This window comes from Tachysurus vachellii, chromosome 3 (assembly GCF_030014155.1).
Source record: "Tachysurus vachellii isolate PV-2020 chromosome 3, HZAU_Pvac_v1, whole genome shotgun sequence".
Taxonomy (NCBI): Eukaryota; Metazoa; Chordata; class Actinopteri; order Siluriformes; family Bagridae; genus Tachysurus; species Tachysurus vachellii.
Window position 1 is genome coordinate 17,294,521 of NC_083462.1, and position 21,841 is coordinate 17,316,361.

Here is a 21,841-nt window from a genome sequence, read left to right on the forward strand (position 1 = left end):
AGTATTATATCTACACAATACCGAGACTCTGTCTGAGTCTCTGTCTGAACCTCTGTGTCTCTGAGTCTCTGTCTGAACCTCGAAGTCTGTGTCTGAGTCTCTGTCTGAACCTCTAAGTCTCTGTCTGAACCTCTACGTCTCTGTCTGAAGCTCTGTCTGAACCTCTGAGTCTATGTCTGAGTCTGTGTCTGAGTCTATGTCTGAACCTCTGAGTCACTGAATCTTTGTCTAAACCTCTATCTTAGTCTGTCAGTCTTTGTCTGAAACTCTGTCGGAACCTCTGAGTTTCTGTCTGAAACTCTAAATCTCTGTCTGAACCTCTGTCTGAACCTCTGTCTGAGTCTCTGTCTGTGGTGATTGCAGGTACTGGATGCTCTACTCAATCATCTCCAGGAGACATTAGAGCTGGCAACATCTAGGGGAGAGGGAGCAGGACCTGAGAGCAAGGTACCTCTACTAGTGTGTGTGTGTGTGTGTGTGTGTGTGTGTGTGTGTGTGAGTGTGTGTGTGTGTGTGTTTTCTACATATTACAGGAATTATATTCTACTACTACTTCTAGTAAAACTAAAACTAGTAACTTCTTCATCCTCCTATCTCTATAAAAAGTGCCACTACTGTTACTCTTATATTACTAATAGTATAATTTTAACGTCCACTACCAGTAAAAAAACAACTCCTCTTCCTCTACTATTGCTACCACTAGGAATATGTTTATTTTCTTTCCATATAATGATTTTCTTCTCATCAATCCCCATGGCTTCTGTCAGCAGGTGACCATTCCTGATCTAGTTCCTGCTCTGGTGAGCGCTGAGCAGAAGGCAGCATCCTCACTGCGCTGGCGTGTCCATGAGAAGCTGCTGCAGCGTTACTCCTGTCTGCCTCGTGTCATCTCCGGAGACCATATCTACTTCCGCTTCCTGCAGAGGATGTTCAGCATCGTCACCACCAATGTGAGACACACGCAACCACACACACACACACACACACACACACACTCACACCGCTGATGCATAATTACATTAGATTTAACCCGTTTTCCCTCGTGTGTGCATGTGCATGTGTGTGTGTGCGTGTGTGTGCGTGTGTGTGTGCGTGCGTGTGTGCGTGCGTGTGTGTGTGCGTGTGTGTGTGCATGTGCGTGTGTGTGTGTGCGTGTATATGTGTGTGTGTCTGTGTGTGCGTGTGTGTGTGTGCGTGCGTATATGTGTGTGTGTATATGTGTGTGTGCGTGTCTGTGTGTGTGTGTCTGTGTGTGTGCGTGTGTGTGTCTGTGTGCGTATATGTGTGTGTGTGTGTGTGTATGTGTGTATATGTGTGTGTGTGTGCGTGTGTGTGCGTGTGTATATATGTGTGTGTGTGCGTGTGTGTGTCTGTTTGTAGAATGTTTTACCGGTGCAGAAGGAAGCCGCCCGCACGCTGTGTGTGTTTCTGCGCTATAATCGCAAGCAGGAGCAGAGACAAGAGATCATCAGCAAAATAATGCAGGGTGAGTGACATTTATACGTCCATCATAATTAATGCTTAAATAAACGATTGTCATTTAAGGTCTTTTATCTTTATATAATACTTTATCCCTGTTAGAGTTCTATATAGATTATAGATAGTTCTATATAGATTGTTAGATCTTCTTCTACTTCTTCTTCTTCTTCTTCTTATTATTATTATTATTATTTAATGGCAAAACATTTTTATTATATTTATATCTTATACTTAAATATTATTTATATATAATAATGATTTATATATATTTTTATTTTATTATATTAATTAATACATATTAATTAAATAATTATGTAATTTAATGTTATTATTGTCATTTTTATCAAAATATAAATGTTTAAATGTTGAATACAAATAATGACTATTTCGAATTTATTCTAATATAAAATTACCAATGTGTTTAACTATGAAATATTGTTTTTAATGCAAATATTGTTGTGCTTATTTTATTATAAATAACTTGTATAATAAAATCTAAATAATATTTCTGACCTGATTTCAGAGCTTGCTCAAGGGCGGAGCTACTGGAACCGTTTACGTTTTCTGGACCTGTGTGACATCGCTATAGACCTCTTCTCTAAATCCTACTTCTGTAAGCACTTCCTCCTGCAGGCACTGGAGCTCATCACCGACCCCGTGGCTAACGTCAGGTGACCTCTATCACACATGCACACATACGTACCTCTCTCCATCACATCCTGTTCATCCTTATCGGAGCCGAGGTTTAAAGCGTGCGTATGTGACTGTCCATGTGCAGGTATAAACTGTGCTACATGCTGCCCAGGCTCAGGTCTACCATCCGGCTCCCTGCAGATAAACAGCTGCTTCAGCAGCTGGAGTTCTGTGTGAGAAAACTGCTCTGTCGTGAGAAGGACAAAGACGTTGTAGCTACCTTGCGCAAGGTGAGACACGTTCTCACTTACGGTTCTCCTGAAAAGGTGGGAAACTATAAACACACTAGAAAACAATATATTTCTTTTTCTCAGACAGTTCTGGAGCTGGACAAAATGGACATTACGGAACCGGTAATTATTTCTTCCTATCTAACCTGTCGTTTATATCTGATCAGATAGTATTGTGTTGATGTCATGATATATTATATGATATGATACGATACGATACAATACGATTGTCTTAGATGATGTTTCACTCTCGGCAGTATCATAAAAGGCATGAAAGAGATCTGTTGGACCAAAAGAAGGAGAAGGAGGAGGCTTTACTGCTGGAAATGGTGAGAGATCAGTAAAAGCTTGCCGGAATGAGTTGTGTGTTAATTTCAGAACGGCAGCAGGAGAAATCACGGGCTGGATTACAGAAACATCATAACTGAGATCGCAGATCATTACATTTATATTAAACCTTTATTAAATCTGTCCTGAACCTGGGCTGTGTGTTTGACACGGCTGATAGAGAACTTGTTGATCATGCGTGTTTATTAACTGGTACAATATCAGCGGTGAATCATTTATTGACTTCCATCACCTGCAGACCTGACACCATCTCCTGAAATCCCCATTAGCGCTAATACACCATCTTTTGAAATCCCCATCAGCACTAATACACCATCTCCTGAAATCCCCATCAGCACTAATTCACCATCTCCTGAAATCCACATCAGCACTAATACACCATCTCCTGAAATCCCCATTAGCACTAATACACCATCTCCTGAAATCCCCATCAGCACTAATACACCATCTCCTGAAATCCACATCAGCACTAATACACCATCTCCTGAAATCCCCATCAGCACGAATACACCATCTCCTGAAATCCCCATCAGCACTAATACACCATCTCCTGAAATCCACATCAGCACTAATACACCATCTCCTGAAATCCCCATCAGCACTAATACACCATCTCCTGAAATCCCCATCAGCACTAATACACCATCTCCTGAAATCCCCATCAGCACTAATACACCATCTCCCCATCAGCAGACACTGATTCTATCTCAGGAAGACTAGACTGAATATTTAATGCAATTAAAAATCCATTGCTGTATATAAATAAACTGTAAATCTTTCAGTCCGTTTGGGCTTTTATCCAATTTCGGAAACTTTATATACAAACTTTATATTCATTTAAAGAGAGAAATGTTCTGTGATCTGAGCAGTCTGATCTTGTCTTATGTTTATTTTGTGCTTTAATACACAGGAACTGTTGGAACGGCAGCAGAGTGAAGCCAAACTGACCGGAGAGAAACACGGTGAAAAAAAGAGTGAGTAAAAATCATCCATTTGAAGATCAGCTTGAAGGAAACTCTCCTGTATGGTGTTTATTAACTCACTGTCATGCTGTTATAGTGAAATAAACACTGTTACCACACACAGGTTGGGTATTTTACTGTAAAACCATCCTGAAGTGTTTTTTTTTACTCTTTGTGTACCATTGATTTTTTTTATTCGTCTAAAACCAATTGATCTGTAAACACTCATCTGTTTCTCTCACCTGCCTATTGTTTTGACTGGAGCTGATGAAACCAATACAGTTTGTCGGGTTTATTAAGAAGTTGCTGGAAAACGTAAAGTTCCAACTTTCTTCTGACTCTAGAGACTCGTTACATAAACACATTACTCCTTACAGAGATTCACCACATCAACCATCACACAAGGTTTCTAATACGTTCATATGGAGCGTCCGGTGTCTCTGTGAACGAGCTGTCGCTATAGCAACGATATCGCATGTATTCATTAGTACAGACCCGTGCAATCATAATGCAGAATAATCAGAGTGACGCTGTGATCTTCTGTGCAGGACGAGACAGCAAAGCTGGACTGTCTGCTACCAAAGGCATGTCAGGGTCCACATCTGGAGCCACTCTGTCCACATCTGCTGGTTAGTGTGAGGAAGGAGGATGTGGTGTTGAATGCTATGATGATGGTGATGATGGTGATGATGGTGATGATGATGATGATGATGATGATGATTACGATTACAGGTAAGGAGATGCGGAGAGCCAAACTAGCTCGAAGTCGTTCCCTCAGCAGCCACCCGAACACTCCTAAAATGTCCAACTCTGATAAAACCCTGTGAGTAGAACAACTTCACTTCCTCTTCCACGTCCAGAGTATAAATGATCTGAAAAATTGCTAGCTGTTATGATCGAAGGTGATTTTAAATCTTTTCTTTTATCCTGAACTTGCATGGTGTCATTTATTTGTCATTATTGTGTAATCCATTGTTTAATTGTTTAAACAGACACAGTGTGTGTTATAATGACATGGAACCTGACAGAGAGGTTATGAGTAAACAAGCTATTCAGAGATACGTGGTGCTATAGACGTGCTGGGGAATTGGGCGGATCTTAACGCTTTCTTCATCGTTGCTAGGATTCAGATAGACAAAACAAGTGGAACAAAAAGAAACCCAATGCAATAATTTCATGACTACAGTTTAATGTGGCTAAAAACACTGTTCCCAACTGTACTGTAACGTTTTGCCTTAAAGACGGTAACAAATGTCTGAATTATTTTCCACACAGTACATTAACACTCAGTTTGTTCTGTTCCTTAGAAAAGTAAAAGAATCAGGAAGTTGTCCTGGATCAGGGAAGAGCTCCATTATAACAATTAATGGTAAGTATCTTGTTTTTTTAATCTTTTATCTTTTACTCATTGTGTAACTCATGACATTATATCTGTAAGCACTTGTTTACTAAAAGGAGAATGTAGTGACAGATTTATTTCAGATTATACACCAGGGTTTCATGGGGATTGTAGAGTATTATGGGATTGTAGACTATTATGGGATAGTAGACTATTATGGGATTGTAGAATATTTTCAGTGCTCAAGCTTTGGGTTTGTACCTTTCATAAGTGTCACTAGGGAAGATGAAGACATACGCAGATACACACAACGTTACACACTGGGAGTTTTCATTCATCTGAACTGCAGCCGTAATATCTGGGTCGTATTCAGTAGAACTGTAGAACCCATCTACACGTTCCTACAGAAGATCTCATTCCTGCGTGCTTTAATGAAAACAATTCTGTAGACTAACAGCCTTCCTACTTGCCTCTCGTGCTCTCTCTCTCCTAGATGACGCCCTGAGACCCCATCATTTTGTGGCGTCCTCGTCCACATCGCTGTCCCAGACTCCCTCCACCTCGTCCATGCCCGTGTTGATCCGAAGCAACACAAGCAGCTCCGTAGAGCATCGCAGCAGCAACAAAGACACACAGTCCAGAAAACTCTCCATGTATGTCTCAGCACTGTAGATAAATTACACTCAGTGCATTCAGAAGTAGGTTCCAACTGATCTAATCCCTAGCATGTTAGGGGTGGGCGTGGTCTAGGTTTCTAGAGAAATGGATGGGCATAGTCATAGAGTTTTGTACTGGATGAGTAGAGTTAATATAATTACAAAAAATTATAATATTAATCAATTATTATCAATTATTCTGAATAATTATATAAATAAATCATAATATACCTTACCATTCACTCCCACTCTGTTTTCTGTTCTGGTTGATCACAGCTTGGTGAGAAGTTCTTACCATGAAAAGAGAGAAAGTTACTTTTTGCCCATTTTGAGCCTGTAAACAGACCCACAACTCTTGATGCTCCAGATACTAAGCTAACGTAAAGAGGGCCACGTTCATTCTCCCTTAATCTTTATGGTTACATTTAAGGTCCTAATACATTTAAGGTTCCTAATCTATAACATTTACATTTACAGGATTTGGCAGACGCCCTTATCCAGAGCGACGTACATAAGTGCTTAAATCTCTAGCATTGAATACATTAATGCTGGCTCACTAAGTTACATACTTAAGATACCATGAGTTTAAAACATTTGTTCAAAGCTACAATGAAAAAGTGTCAAAGGTGTTTTTTTTTTGTTTTTTTAAAATGCAAAAGATAAGGAAAGAAGTGCCAGTTGAAGTGTTTCCTGAATAAGTAGGTCTTCAACCGCCGCTTGAAAATAGCCAGTGACTCAGCTGTCCGGACCTCTAAGGGAAGTTCATTCCACCACCTTGGTGCCAGTACAGAGAAGAGTCTTGTAGTAAACTTGCCTCTTACCCTGAGAGATGGTGGAACCAGTCGAGCAGTGCTGGTAGATCGGAGGGTGCGGGGTGCAGTGCAAGGCGTGATAAGGGCTTTGAGGTAAGAGGGAGCTAGTCCATTTTTGGCTTTGCAGGCCAACATCAGTGTTTTTAATCTGATGTGTGCAGCTACCGGAAGATAGTGGAGGGATCGCAGCAGCGGGGTGGTATGCGAGAACTTTGGCAGGTTGAAAACAAGCCGGGCAGCTGCATTTTGGATCATTTGCAGAGGACGGATTACGTTCCTAGGTAGACCTGCCAGCAGTGCATTGCAGTATTCCAGTCTAGAAATGACAAGAGACTGAACAAGTACCTGAGTAGCCTCTGTGGACAGAAATGGCCGAATCCTTCTAATGTTGTAGAGAAGAAACCGACATGAGCGAGTCACATTAGCAACATGGGAGGAAAAGGACAGTTGATTGTCCATGGTTACCCCAAGGTTGTGAGCTGTGGCTGAAGGGGAGACCAGATCATTGTGCAAGGATATAGCAAGATCATGACCTGGGGATGAATCACCTGGGATGAACAGCAGTTCAGTTTTGCTAGGATTGAGCTTTAACTGATGAGCAGTCATCCATGATGAAATTTCTGCCAGACATGCTGAGATCCGGTCAGAAGCTGTGGCATCTGAGGGTGGGAAAGAGAAGATAAGTTGTGTATCATCAGCATAGCAGTGGTAAGAGAACCCATGTGAGGAAATAACTTCACCAAGAGAGTGAGTATACAGGGGGAAAAGAAGAGGACCAAGTACTGAGCCCTGTGGGACGCCAGTGGAGAGTCTGCATGGAGCAGATGTCACTCCCCTCCATGTTACCTGATATGAGTGTCCTTCCAGGTAGAAAGCAAACCATTCCCAAGCTGATTCGCAAATCCCAAGACTCCTGAGGGTGGACAAGAGAGTCCTGTGGTTGACCGTATCAAACGCTGCTGAAAGGTCAAGGAGGATAAGGACAGATGACAATTTGGCTGATCTTGCAGCATGTAGTTTCTCAGAGACATCCAAAAGGGCTGTCTCTGTGGAATGAGCTGCTTTAAAGCCAGACTGGTTGGGGTCTTGGAGGTTGTTCTGTGAGAGATAGACAGACAGTTGGTTATAGACAATGTGTTCAAGAATTTTTGAAAGAAACGAGAGAAGTGATACCGGTCTGTAGTTACTGATGTCTGATGGATCCAGAGCAGGTTTCTTTAGGATGGGAATAACCCTTGCTCTCTTGAAAGTAGTTGGTACCTGACCAGATGCTATGGATCTATTGACGATAGTGGAAATGAAGGGCAGAAGGTCTTGCGAGATGGTCTGGAGCATAGTGGAAGGGAGTGGATCCAATGGGCAGGTGGAAGAATTGCAAGACTGGATGAGCTGTAAAATCTCTTCTGCTGCTACAGTTGAGAAATGTGACAACAAAGGTGTAGGGGAATCCATACTCTGAGATATAAGTGCAGTCAGGGCTGAAGTGAAGGTTCAATTCAATTCAATTCAAGTTTATTTGTATAGCGCTTTTTACAATGGACATTGTCACAAAGCAGCTTTACAGAACATAAACATAGAACAAAAGATAAACATAAGGAGAAGAATAAAGAATTAATATAATAAAAATTCAAGATATATACAGTTCACAGTGTGTATGTATGTATGTATGTATGTGTGTATGTGTATTTGTCCCCAATGAGCATGTCTGAGGAGGCTCAGGCAACAGTGGCAAGGAAAAACTCCCTTAGATTGGTAAAGGAAGAAACCTTGAGAGGAACCAGACTCAAGGGGAACCCATCCTCATATGGGTGACACTAGATGGTGTGGTTACAAATATACAAGTATCACAGAGTCCAACTGGAGCCGGTAGATCTGTAGATGTCTCAGGGTTCTCACAGAGTCAGCCTTGTCTCAGTGGAGGTCCAAAAATTTAAACGCACGGAAGACGATCATAGCATGGGTGTCTCAGCATGGGTAGAAAAAGAGAAGAGAAGAGCAGTGCAGAGGGATTAACATATCTGCTGTTCATAAGAATGTGCAAGTCTAGTGTGATAGTGCACAATATTTATGGGATGTATTATGTGTACGCCTGACTAAAGAGATGAGTTTTTAATCTACATTTAAACTGTGAAAGTGTGTCTGAGCCCCGAACACTATCAGGAAGACTATTCCAAAGTTTGGGAGCTAAATAAGAGAACGCTCTTCCGCCTTTAGTAGACTTAGATATTCTGGGGACTACCAGGAGTCCTGAGTTTTGTGATCTCAGAGAACGTGAAGGATTGTAACGTGTTAGAAGACTAGTTAGATACATGGGAGCTAAACCAATAAGAGCCTTGTACGTAAGTAGCAGCAGTTTGTAATCAATTCTAAACTTAACAGGTAGCCAGTGTAGAGATGATAAAATTGGGTTTATATGGTCATACTTTCTTGTCCTAGTGAGAACTCTGGCAGCTGCATTTTGGACTAACTGTAGCCTATTTATTAAAGATGCAGGACAACCACCTAGTAATGCATTACAATAGTCCAGTCTAGAGGTCATGAAAGCATGAACTAGTTTCTCAGCATCAGATACAGACAGGATGTTTCTCAGCTTGGCAATATTTCTAAGGTGGAAGAAGGCTGTTTTTGTGGTTTGGGCGATATGATTTTAATTCATTTAATTCTACGAAATGGTATCGATCAGACAGGTAGGATCTAAACCAACTTAAAGCCTGTCCATGAATACCTGTGTAATTTTGTAAGCGATCTAGGATAATGTTGTGATCTATAGTGTCGAATGCAGCACTAAGGTCAAGTAGAACTAATAGTGACATACAGTCTTTGTCCGAAGCTAAGAACAAGTCATTTGTAACTTTGGTCCGGCACATCTTCTCCTGGTAGAAAGAAGCAAAGTCTTCTGCAATCAGGGAGGATGAAGAAGGTGTAGCCGGGGGGTTGAGCAGAGAAGAGATGACGTTGTGGAATTTCTGAGGTTCATGTGAGGAAGCTTCAAGCTTTTCCTTGTAGAAGGAAGTCTGGGCAGAAGTCACATCTGAGGAGAACTTGGCAAGAAGTGTTCGGTAAGAATCAAGATCTGCATCAAGTTGTTATTTCTTCCACTTTCTCTCGGATGATCTTAGCTCTCTTCGATTGTTGCGCAGCACATCTGAAAGCCAAGGAGCAGAACAGGAAGTTTTCTTGGGTTTAGTGAACATAGGGCAGAGGAAGTCCATAGTTGAGGAAAGAGATGAAAGGAAAGTATCTGTGGCCGAGTCCAAGGGTAGTGAGGAAAAAAGACTCAGGATCAGGAAGGTAAGAAAGAGTGCCAGAAGCTACTGAAGAAGGGGAGACAGAGTGAAGGTTGCGGCAGGTAAGAGCGAGGGGGTAAGAGGTAGTTTTAGGTAGGGTAGGGAGAGTGATGGTGAAGGATACCAGGTAATGGTCAGAGACGTGTAGTGGGGTAACAGTCACGTCTGTAGCTGGAGAAGGACGGGTGAAAACCAGGACATTGCCTCCTTTGTGTGTGGGGATGTAGCTGTTGAGTGTGAGGGTGAATGAGTCGAGAAGAGACAGGAGGGAAGAAGAATGTAGCTTGTCAGAGGGGAGGTTGAAGTCACCAAGCACTGTCAGGGGGGAGCTATCAGAAGGGAAAGCACTAAGCAGTGTGTTCATATTTTCCAGGAAGTCACCTAGGGGACCAGGAGGGCGGTAAACAACAATGATAACAAGGTTGATTGGAGAGGTAACTGAAATGGCATGGAATTCAAAAGAGGAGATGGTTAAATGTGACAAGAGGAGAGGTGTAAAGCACCATTTCTTTGACAGCAGTAAACCTGTACCACCACCCCTGCCTGTTTCTCGTGGCGAGTGAGAGAAAGCATAGGCAGAGGATAAAGCAGCTGGTGTAGCAGTGTTCTGTGGGGATATCCAGGTCTCTGTTAGCGCAAGAAAATCAAAGGAGTAATGGGAAGTTAAAGCAGAGATAAAATCAGCTTTTTTCACAGCAGACTGGCAATTCCAGAGCCCACCTACCACCACTGTTTGAGACTTACACAACAGAGGAGGGTAGATGAGGTTACTGGGATTTTGACCTCTGCTCTGTGGACGAGAGCATCTGCGGGAGTAGGAATTGAGTACAGAGATGGGTTTAAGGCACATATTTGCAGTCAAACAAGAGTGAGAATTAAGGTATTGTAGAATATATCAAAACACTACTAGACACTAATGTTACAACACAAGAGAGATACTTATACGCTAAGAGAGATACTTAGCGGAGAACCTTCAATTTAAATAGGTAAGCCTTGCCCACAATTCACACCTTAAGGTAGACTGAAACTACTCCTGATTAATCAGCTGAGAGAACAACAAAGACCACACTATAAAATCAACAATGGTATAGAATATAACACAATTCAAATCACACTACTCTAGAACAAAGTGAGTTAAGCAGATAGTATACAAAAGTCAGGAACCTACTTTACCAGAAGACAATATATTCAAATAAAGAGAGTTAAAGCACAGAGTATAAGGGGTTGTTTTCACACCATCTGTCTTACAGTGAATAAGACACAGTTGTCATGATACTGAGCCTGATGCTGCCACCACCATGCTTCACCTCTCAGTGTTATAGAGTTATACTGTATCACATGACTCTACACACTCCACTCAACTCAACTCAACTCACTCAGCTAGTTCAGAATGTTCTAAAAAAAGGTGTTCTGGTGAATTCTTATGCAAATACAACAGTTTTGTTTACACTTTTATTATACACCCTATGTCACTAGAATCATGATGTGTCATTCCAGTGAATTCTATTTCATTTTTACAATGTAACAACAGTACAAAATGTGGGGTGTGAATACTTATGACTTTGTATGTTACAGACTATTTCAACCGAGATCAACTAAAGAAATGTGACGTTGAAGTGTGATGAATATTTTTTCTCTCGCTGTGTTTTAGACAAAGGAAATCCAACTCGTTCGGCATGCAGTCTGGAAGGGAGTGATGTACCACTCAGGTGAGGGGACTCTGACACGGAGCCTGAAGAAGAACCAGACGGTAATACGTTCATCTTCAGGACGCCTTGTCCATCCCTCGTTCCTCCTCTGGAGCAGAAGCAGCTGAACTCTCACACGCTCAGGCTGCGGAGGAGGAACCGGAGGCACCAGGATTCTACTCACAACTATACATCAATCCATCTCTGCCTTATTCCACACCAAAACTTGTACCATTTGTCCAAAAAAAGAGAAAGAGTAATAGGCGATCTGACGTATTTTATTTATTGAGTCATTTATTTTGATTTGTTTTTTCTTTTTGTATTATAGCATGCTTTGCAGAATCTTGTTTTATAATATTTTCCCACGTGCTAGGATAAAAGTGTGTATTTTTATGACTGAGCACCACCTTTAGGAGTTCTGGGACTCTCCATTTCCACCAGTGAGATGGTTCCTGGTGCTTTAAAGCACTCGAGTGATTCACACCAACACAGAACCCAAACAATAAAGCCCATGGTGAACACCACTCATGACTTCCTGAAGTTTTTAAAGTCTTTATGAATTTTACACAGAATTCTGGAAGAAAGGAATAAAACATGACAGAGAGGAGCAATGAAGCTGACTTACTGTTACTTACACACTTACACCAGTAACGTATCCTCCAGTGTTTCCTCTGACACCACAGTAATCAGGTGACCACTGCGATTTTTATTTATCTTCCTGAAAACTGTCAGAAAACTACAAAGCACGGACACTGACACTGGAGACTCCTTCCATAAATGTTCCAGAAACATCTTACAGAAAAATTCACCATATCAACAAACACACGTTTTTTAATCCATTTATGTAGATCGACCACCTGCACATCCCTGTGCATGAGATGTTACTATAGAAACTGTAATGTATTCGAATGAGTGCGTTCAATTAAAATTCTGACTAATCAGATCCAGGAGCACAGTCATAATGACTTTAATCCAGGTGAATTATAAATATACAGTTTATTGACGAGTAAGTATTTCTATTCATATTGATTAATTACTGCATGTTGATAACTATTTATGGTATTCCATTACATACAGATGTAAACTTTGGTACAATGCAGTTCCCAGGAATGCTAATCAGTGCACAGTAAAAAGCTTTTGCTAAACATGTTTTAGGTGAAGCACGAATGTGAACACGACTACTTCTTAGTGGGGTCAATGACACGGCCCATGTGTAGCAGGCTTTTAGTGGCCTCGTGATAGACGAGGAACAGGAAAGGCCGATTGAAGGTGAGTCTTGGAGGAAGAGTCTCCATGAAGATGCTGCTGGAGGACGGAGCATCCAAGCCTTCTTTCTCATCCACTTCCACCAGGACCTTCTGCAGTGCCTGCAACCACATAATATTTCAGGTGTGTAGGAAACTGGAAGAACTGTGGGCGTTGACAGAGTTTCTGCAGGACTCAGTGGGCGTGGTCAGAGTTTTTGTGAATATTTTTAGAGTTTTTATATAATTTATTTGTAAATGATATCTACTGCCCCTCATTTACCCCATGAATGATACACTACCTCAGACAGTTTCAGCTCAGAGGATTTGCTGAGGTATTGCAGATCTGCACTACTATCCTGGAATTTGGTGAAGCCCAGACCGAGGAGGCTTTTCTTCAGGGAGAAGGAGTACTCCACGGAGAACCTGGGTATCTGGACCTCTAGCTTCCTGCGGAGTGATCACATGACCAAACACAATTACTATTCAAGCACAATGAATCACTAATGTGTCACAGTGTTTATAAATCAATAATAAAATGGACCCTGACGTACGTCTTCTTAAGCTTAGCTACCCATCCGAGGAAGACTTCAGCAGTCAGGGCTTCATCCACAGCTGTGTAGTCTACGTCTTCATCTGGTAGGAGGACCAGCATGGCAGTCCCATCAGTACATGGCAGCTTCAAAATGCCCACCTTCAGAGACGGGTCATACGCCAGGTAGTACTTATCAGAGTGGACCATCATCGGCACCTGGACGATGTGATACTTATCAATGTAGAATCGTTCCTCCTGAGTGAAGCTGGAATTGAAAGGGAGCTTCCAATGGCCTGGTTGGGAAAAACATAGCAAACATTATAACCTTAGAATCCAGAAGGATACTTCAGTTACCCCTCTGGGGCAAGTGATATTATTCTGTGCAGGACATGAAAACCATGTTAGAAACATTCCAAAAAAGTAAAATTCCTTTTTTTGGAATGTAAAGCTTTTTATTTTCCATTTGACTCTTAAAGAACCATTAAAGAGCCCAGTTTCCTTTATCTACTAGAGCAGCCATGGAACTGATCTGGTTCTCTGTCTCTTTCTATAGGAGTTAGGGCTACATTTACACTATTAAAAAGTTCAGAACCCAGAAGAAGGGTTCTCTGTTTATCCCTCTGCAGGAACCCTTAAAAATTCAAAGAACTGTACAACATGTTCCATGACTAGAAAGACTTTAACTTGAACCATGTAGTTATCTAATGAACCTTAAAAAGAACCTTTGAAGAACCCACTTTAACCCATCTACTGAACAGGTATCTGGCCTGGCTCTTCGTCTATCTCCACAGGAACCAGAGCTACCATGTTCCTGGCATGCATCTGCAATAACACAATGTTGTGTACACAACATTAGACAATCCAGAACAGGGGATCCTTTTTGTCCCGCTGCAGGAAAGCCTAAAGTTTCGAGAGTATTCCAGGCAGAACGCTTTTACACTGATAAGGGTTCTTCATTTTGCAGTAAGCTCTTAAAGAACCCTTGAAGGACACCCGAGAGGTAAAACAATGAGCAATAATTTGGAGTTTGTATGGCAGAAATAACCAGCCAGTACACCCACTTCTATGGAACAGAGGTATGTTAAGAGTAAAAGGGTTCTGCTTGGAACCATTTCTGCTACCTTCATGCACATCATGGTGCATTGGTGTTAAGTCATCTGGTTTTTGCATCACATACTCAAACATTCTCAGCTGGATGATCTAGAACATGAAGATGGGAAACACAGAACCCCTGGAAAAGAAGCGAGAAGCACCCTGATGGTTCCTCACCTGTAAAATACGCAGCACTGATGAGCATGAGTTGGCTTTGAGGATCCACTGTGTCCAGCACGTCCCTGATCTTGTTCCCTGTGTTGCTTGTGATGTACTCACTGATGCTGGCTTTAGTGGCCTGTGTGTTGGAGAACTCCACATTCATCACATCTGCATTGTAGAACTTCTTCACCAGGCTGCTGAAGCTGGACTCGACCTGGACTTGCCTGCTGATGAACAGACCCGTCACTACAGTCTGTGCCACAGCTTCCTTCATCTGCTGCAGCAATGCCGGGATCCTCTCCGGTTCTCCTTCTCTATCCATAGGAGCCAGGTTTAACGTTTGCAGCAGTTCCTTTCTCGTGTTCTCGTCGGCTCCTGCTGCCAGAGACGCCAGGCTCAGTGAGGCTGCTAAAGGCGAGAAGGCAAAGTTATCATCGCTCGTGCTAGCGATCTTGCGGTACAGCGCCATGGCGAAGTCCGCGTTCCGGCCGGCCAGCTCCTGCATGTCTGAGCTCTGCGTCTGACCCTGAGTACCTGTGGTGAGGAGGGTTACGCTGAGCAAGATGAAGACCTTCTCCATGGCTCCTGTTCATGAAAGTGAGACATGGATTTGTACAATTCACTGACACTGGAGACTCCTTGCATAAACATTACATAAACACTCGTTTACAGAAATCATCAGTCACATGATTTTAATCAGTTTATATGGACTGTTTGTGGAAACAATGACAGATTAATAAACTTCATTTTAAGGATGAATCATTTTTCAGCATGAAGCGTTAAAGCACATATAGAAATGTTCGTAAACAATCTACTGAAGAAAACAAGCTTTCCAACGATCTGTGATTCAATACAGAAAAAATAAACATCCACAGAATGTTTAACTACAAAAGTGTAAAATAATGATGATAAAAATAAAGGATTGTATCTGTATAATTAAATGATGTTTTTATAAAGGATATCAGTCGGTTTCATATTACGGCAATTTAAAACTAAGTGAAATGAACATTTTGTCGCATACAGAAGATTATTCTTGTTTTTTGCTGAAATCCTGATCACAGCTGTAATTCTATCTGAACATCAGGAGATTATAAAGATTCTAAGTAAGATTCTGAGTCAATTCTTCAGATTAATGTGAGCTGTATAAGCTTCTACTGTACATGACATGTAGTCTGTCTGTGATGAGCTTCCTGAGCAGTGTGTTTGATCAATGTGTAATCCTTTAACTTTGTGTGTAATTTGTTGTAAGAGGATGAGATAAAATACACAGTGAGCTGGAGAGAAACCTGCAGTGTAACTGGGAGCAGGCTGGAGGTTTGAGGTTCAATGGGCAAAGTGCAAAATACGGAAAAACACACAATAGCTGATCAATACTGACCCTGTGCGTGTGTGAGAATGATAGTGTCAAAGCTTTTACAATGGGTCAGTTGTAATAATAATAATAATAATAATAATAATAATAATCGTCATCACCGTCATAAGACTTTATTGTTGCGTCATTGTGAAAGTCACCATAAATGTCACCGATACCCCAGTGTTTGTTCCTTTGTTTACATCATGAACATCATGAACTTCACTGATATCCAAATGTTTGTTCTTTTTACAGAGAAACTGTGAGTGTAAAATGTTACAGAAAAAATAATATCTAGGCTTTTATATTAAGAGCTGGAGAAGGAAAGGACAGCACCCCTGTGACAGAGAAGAGTTAACTATCCATCCCATAAACCCTTTCCTTCTGTCTGGGACTGAAACAACAACAACAACAACAACAACAGCCACGCCTTGTTATTGCGTCATCATTATTATTATTATTTCTAACGACCTCTAAACATCACGAATTTGACTATTACTTTACTTTGCGATTATATTTTTGTAATAATATGATTCCTGTCTTCTATTGTGACTGTGCGTTTGTGTGTGTGTGTGTGTGTGTGTGTGTGTGTGTGTGTGTGTGTGTGTGTGTGTTACGATGACAGCATAATTTATTCCAGGCCTGTACATTTTCATTGCGTTTATATTATTCAGTGATTTATTCTGTATTGTTGCTCAGTGTAAACAGAAAGCAGACCCTTTGTGTGGTTGTAAATAATCGCTGAGATTAAAGACACTTCTGTTTATACTGATATAAACACACAGATCTGTAAATAATCCCGCGTCTCTGCACGATAATAAAGCACAATCTCAGTGACAGCTGTTACTCACAGTACAGATGATCAACACCGAATTCACAGTGTTTCTGTTCAATAATCGGGAAATAATCCTGAAGCAGAAGGAGAGAATTCGCGGATTAGCGGTTGATCCTCAGCAGCTTGGTGTGTAACAGAGACTGTGTGTGTGTGTGTGTACGTGTGTGTGTGTATGTAGATTCACCAACACACACATCTTACACAACCCCCAGGATAACGCCTTCATCTGTCTACGCAAAATTCTCCTGACTAATTTAACTGCCCAGAAACTAATAATAATAATAATAATAATAATAATAATAATAATAATAATAATAATAATAATTAGCTGAACATTACCACGCCCATTTACCATTTATTCACTTAAATAAATAAATTGTAAACATACTGTATTTCTGCATATCTGTACAGCATGTAAGATATTATATTATATATTAATATAAAGTATTGTGATTTAAAGTACTGTGAATAAAATCTCTCTAATTCCGTGTAATAAAGCTGAAACTGAAGAGAAAAGTGTTTATTTTTCATTTCCAGGTGAAAAGCTAAGCCAAAAACGCTAAACATTTCTTATCAAAATATTTTATGTAATTTAGTTACCCCTGATAAAATGATGATACATGCTGTTCTAGCGTTTTACCAGCAGAGGCAGAAGAACCGAGTTAATATTGACGTGTCATTCATAAGTCAGTCGGCTCTTTGAGTCGGATATTGTAGGTGAGGTCGGCTCTTTAGCGGCCACACTGCACACGACAAACGGAAACGACTGTCGGATTTCGCCCCAGTCTCATACCGCTTATCCGAACTATCTCGGGTCACAGGGAGCCTTTGCCTATCTCAGGCGTCATCGGGCATCAAGGCAGGATACACCCTGGTGACAGTCGCACGGAAAATTTTCTATGATACATCTCTAGTCTTACAGAGATGTTAACAGAAAAAAATGAAGCATGGATACTCGCCGAGACTTTTTCTCCGAGTCAGGTAGTGTTTCATCCAAACTGATTTGCAATATTTTCTTTTGCGTCTCCAGTAAAGGAGAGCAAAAGCAAGAGCCTGTATTCTCCCTCAATTTTACATGGTGAATGGATTTACTCCTTCATTAATTAATTCTTTCCAACAATCAATACAACAATAAATCCAGAAAGACCGCGAATAATTTTTGAGGAAAAATGGACACATTAAAAATAATTCAATATAAATATTAATAATTTATTACTTTTTTTTATCAATAACAATGTATTTAAAACAAAAAGATTGTTTTTGATAAAGTTTAAAAATTACTAAAGTTAATATTAATACTTCTCCATAATTCTTATCACCTCGCGCACACGAACCTGATTGGACACATCCGGTCGGCATATCGGATGCGGTGTAGTCGCACAAGTTCAAATTTTTTAACGGATCCCAAAACTACGGATCCGCAGATGGTCGGCTCTCCATAGGAAATGAATGACTTCCGATTTGTCGTGTGCAGTGTGAAGGCCGCTTTTGAGTCTGGTTTACGAAGCAAAAGAGTCGACTCTTGAGTCGAATGATCTGATTCACTAAAAACAAACTATTAACATTTAAAACAAAGTCTAACTGAATTCATCTCTACAGAATGCAGATAGCTCTTAATTGTAATATTTATAAAAATGAATCAATGTGAATATCACGTTTGATATTACTGTGCTCATTTAAATATCAACTAATAAATGTGTAAAAGTTAGACTGTTTGTTTTTGTTTAGCAGAAGCAGCAGACCTTCATTATTAAAACTCAACATTTCTAGCTCAATTAACACTTAAAGTCCTGCATTAGTGAGTATTTTGTCATGATGAATCATCTTTAGGAGCTACAGAGGCATAAGCATAATGCATGTTAAAAGTGCTAAGAGTGTAACATTTACAAATATGACAACAAATCACAAGTATTTGTACATAATATATACATAAAAAAACAATGTTTAAGAAGGCGGTTGAGGTTTTTTATTTTTTTTTACACAAGTTTAAGTGCAACAAATTCCTTCATTTGACAAAAGCATCTCAGCAATTCTCCAGTATGGCACTAGATGACTTTTCACATCAGAACCTGAACCTCAGATGATGGAGCTTCTCTGAGACATCTTAAGGTCACAATGGATCTCAAGTTGCAATTAAAAGTCTGGCCGTGATTTTTGGCTAGCTGGACAACGGGATCTGCTGAGTCCCTCTGGGATGTTCCCTCTGTTGCTTGGGATGTCGATGTTGGGATCATCGTCCACCTGGTAGCACTTCCCCAGGTTCTTGATGATGTTGAAGTTATACCGAGCCGTCTCAACGATGCTGTTCTCCAGAATCCAGCCTTCTGACTCACAGTCAGGGTTTCCTAATTTCAGAACGTTCTCCATGGAGGTCTGCAGATAACGGACTCCGGTGAGCACAGCAAGCTTAAGAACAGAGAAGAAGAAGAAGAAGAAGAAGAAGAAGGAGGAAAGTGATGTGAAGATCAGGAGAGTAAACTTTTACCATCTTAAATCTGCACACCTAAAATTCAGCTCGACTGAGAGTCTCTTTTGGGTTCTTGGAGCCTTTAGTTTGATAGATAGGTTCTACATGGAGTCTTTTCTGAAAGAGAAACCATTTGTTCTGGATTCTCATCAAAAACATTTAAGACTTTCTAAGGAGAGCAAACTGGAGAACCCATTTTTTCTATTGTTGGGAAATATGTATAAAAATGAAGCAAGTAGTGAAGTAAATAATAAAATGCTTTTTTATAGGAAAATAATCAGTGATCCAGTAAAAACTCTGAACGTGTACAGTACTTATTATTTTCTTTTAACATCTTGTCCCCAAGTGTTTCATTTCTTACTTCATTCCTTTTATATTATTCCTCACTCACTCACTCATTTTCTACCGCTTATCCGAACTACCTCGGGTCACGGGGTTTATATTATTCCTTAATTACAGAATTTATTCTAATGTGTTTTTCATTATTAATGAATGCCACATCATGCTATTTATCTGTTTAAACAGTCATTCCCTCACCAGCCTCTCTTTCACCCTTGATTGGAGTTTCTTGGAGAAAATAAAATGCAAGCTGTTTTATTTAACTAAAAAAAACCTCAGATTTAACTCCTCAGTCTTGAAAATGTTTGAAAACAGATCTAGCTTTACTACTGTCACTGGTGACTCCTTACATATTTACTGTTACACATGGATTTTAATTTGCTCATGTAACACGTCCACCATGTGAACGAGCCGTTATTATAGAGATGAGCTCGTTAATATTAAGGTGTTATGTGCTGCTGTGCCACAGTCAGAGCTTCTGTTATAGAAAACTAATCAACACCTTCAGAGCTGAATTCAAACTGAACTGTGCTGTAGCTGAAATGCTGAGTGATTGACGCATCAGACCTCGAAGAGCCAGATGATGAGCACGATGAAGCCGATGGACTGCATGATGTGGGTGTAGTAATCCAGCAGCGCTTGTCTGCAGCCCTTATGGTTCAGGTTTAGTTCCTCCATCTGCTGGTCGTAGTTGTAGTGCGCAGACCTGTTGGTGAGTTGGTGCTGGATGCAGGGTCGAGGGGAGAACAGGTTACAACAGCTAAAGGGCACTCCGTCCAGGAGGTACTTCCCATCCACGTTACTCCTCTGACGACTAACATGAAGGCGGAGTAGAAGTTGATCATTTGGTTTAAATGGACCAGAGCTAAACTCTGTACAGTTAGGTACAGCTCATCTCTGCGTTATCTCACAGCAGATAATCAGGGAGCTTTCACACACAACCTGGTTTTATCGAATCTGAATCAGAAATAAAAATTGAAAATGGATTTGCATGAAATGAGCCAACAATGCTGTTTTTTTACAAATGAATCAGAAGAATCAGTTTTACTCAGAAAACAAACCAAATCAAAGAGCAAAAGAATTATTATGAATTATATGAATTATTAATTGTCCCACAAGGGAGAAAAATACACTAGATCATTGATAAACAATTCTTAAGGATGCATATGGCTCTGCACCCAGGGCAGCATTGGGGAACTCTGATCACTGCTTGGTCCATCTTATTCCAACATACAGGCAGAAACTAAAATCTACTAAGCCTGTAGTCAAAACAGTGAAGAGATGGACCAGTGAGGCAAAGCAGGAACTACAAGACTGTATTGACTGCACTGATTGGAGTATCTTTGAGGCTGGAACTGACAGCCTGGATGAACTGACTGACACTGTGATGTCTTACATCAGTTTTTGTGAAGATGTGTGTGTGCAAACCAAAACCTTCCTCAAATACAGTAACAACAAGCCGTGGTTCACAGCCAAACTGGAAAAACTTTGACATGCCAAGAAAGATGCCTACAGAGGGGAGGACAAAGCTTTGTATAAGCAGGCCAGGAACCTACTGACAAAAGAGATCAGAATAGCCAAAAAAAAGCTCTGACAAGCAGGTTTTCAGCTAACAACCCTGTGGAAAGACCTGCAAGACATCACTAACTACAAGAGATCACCCCCCCTCCCCACTTGCACTACAATGGACTGACCAGTCATATATTCTGTATTCATATTTAATACTCATACTGTTTATATTGTATCACATTGTCTGCATTTTCTTGTATAGATTGTATAGTATAGTGTTATTTATGTCTGTACTTTTGAGAGTCATAAACAGCTGGAACCAAATTCCTTGTGTGTGTCAACATCAACACACTTGGCCAATAAACCTGATTCTGATTCTGATTCTGAATTAAAAAAATCAGTTTTACTCTGATTCAGAAAACTAACCAAATCAAAAAGGAAATGACTCAAAAGAATCAATTTTACTCTGATTTAGAAAACGAACCATATCAAAGAGCAAATGAATCAAAATAATCAATTTGACTCTACTCTACTTTTACAGCACTTACTGTTGTTCAGCATGCTGTTTTCAACATTTTGCATTATTTCTTAAAAAAAAAAAAAAAAAAAAAGGAAAGAAACTTGGTTCAACTCACTCCATCACTTCAGTGCTGGTGATGTCCAGGTACTGCTTACTAACCCACTGGATGTGGAACCAGTCTCTAAACCCATCATTTCCACAGCACTGGAAGTGGATCTGCAGGAGATCAAGGCTCTGTTTGATGTAGCAGCGCCTGGGCACGTCTGTGTCCTTGTAGTATCGCATGGCGTCCC

At 40.5% G+C, this 21,841-nt stretch overlaps 3 protein-coding genes across 4 annotated transcripts in view; 1 reads left to right on the forward strand and 2 right to left on the reverse strand.

Annotated features, from left to right (window-relative positions):
- The window catches only part of ppp4r4 (protein phosphatase 4, regulatory subunit 4), a 28,059-nt gene extending 16,041 nt beyond the window's left edge, over positions 1-12,018 (forward strand). The window contains exons 13-25 of one of the 2 annotated variants that reach the window (XM_060866079.1): positions 364-447; positions 768-950; positions 1,381-1,486; positions 2,003-2,150; positions 2,258-2,402; positions 2,487-2,525; positions 2,660-2,731; positions 3,661-3,724; positions 4,261-4,341; positions 4,445-4,535; positions 5,020-5,081; positions 5,545-5,704; positions 11,458-12,018. In XM_060866079.1, the coding sequence (XP_060722062.1) occupies positions 364-447; positions 768-950; positions 1,381-1,486; positions 2,003-2,150; positions 2,258-2,402; positions 2,487-2,525; positions 2,660-2,731; positions 3,661-3,724; positions 4,261-4,341; positions 4,445-4,535; positions 5,020-5,081; positions 5,545-5,704; positions 11,458-11,503 (1,281 nt within the window). In that variant the 3' untranslated portion in view covers positions 11,504-12,018. The remainder of the gene's footprint in view (positions 1-363; positions 448-767; positions 951-1,380; positions 1,487-2,002; positions 2,151-2,257; positions 2,403-2,486; positions 2,526-2,659; positions 2,732-3,660; positions 3,725-4,260; positions 4,342-4,444; positions 4,536-5,019; positions 5,082-5,544; positions 5,705-11,457) is intronic. The other variant, XM_060866080.1, reaches the window with a different exon arrangement.
- Positions 12,019-12,022: 4 nt separating this feature from the next.
- serpina10a (serpin peptidase inhibitor, clade A (alpha-1 antiproteinase, antitrypsin), member 10a) lies at positions 12,023-16,887 on the reverse strand. The gene is made up of 5 exons (XM_060866081.1): positions 16,730-16,887; positions 14,543-15,112; positions 13,293-13,566; positions 13,041-13,188; positions 12,023-12,861 (listed from the first exon to the last, which is right to left on the reverse strand). Exons 2-5 carry the CDS (start codon positions 15,105-15,107, stop codon positions 12,673-12,675), a joined length of 1,176 nt encoding a protein of 391 aa, XP_060722064.1. The 5' UTR covers positions 15,108-15,112; positions 16,730-16,887; the 3' UTR covers positions 12,023-12,672.
- Positions 16,888-18,871: 1,984 nt separating this feature from the next.
- prph2lb (peripherin 2-like b) overlaps positions 18,872-21,841 on the reverse strand; it is a 4,138-nt gene continuing 1,168 nt past the window's right edge. The window contains 4 exon segments of the mRNA XM_060864942.1: positions 18,872-18,898; positions 18,901-19,119; positions 20,087-20,333; positions 21,664-21,841. The exon segment at positions 21,664-21,841 is cut by the window's right edge and continues 594 nt beyond it. Of these exon segments, the coding sequence (XP_060720925.1) occupies positions 18,872-18,898; positions 18,901-19,119; positions 20,087-20,333; positions 21,664-21,841 (671 nt within the window).

Coding starts and splice junctions, on each gene's coding strand:
- serpina10a (XM_060866081.1), bottom strand. CDS start 15,107: ATGGAGAAGGTCTTCATCTTGCTCAGCGTAACCCTCCTCACCACAGGT. Junction 13,567..14,542: donor CAGTGCTGCGTATTTTACAG/GTGAGGAACCAT, acceptor TTTCCCAACCAG/GCCATTGGAAGCTCCCTTTC. Junction 13,189..13,292: donor GTAGCTAAGCTTAAGAAGAC/GTACGTCAGGGT, acceptor ATCACTCCGCAG/GAAGCTAGAGGTCCAGATAC.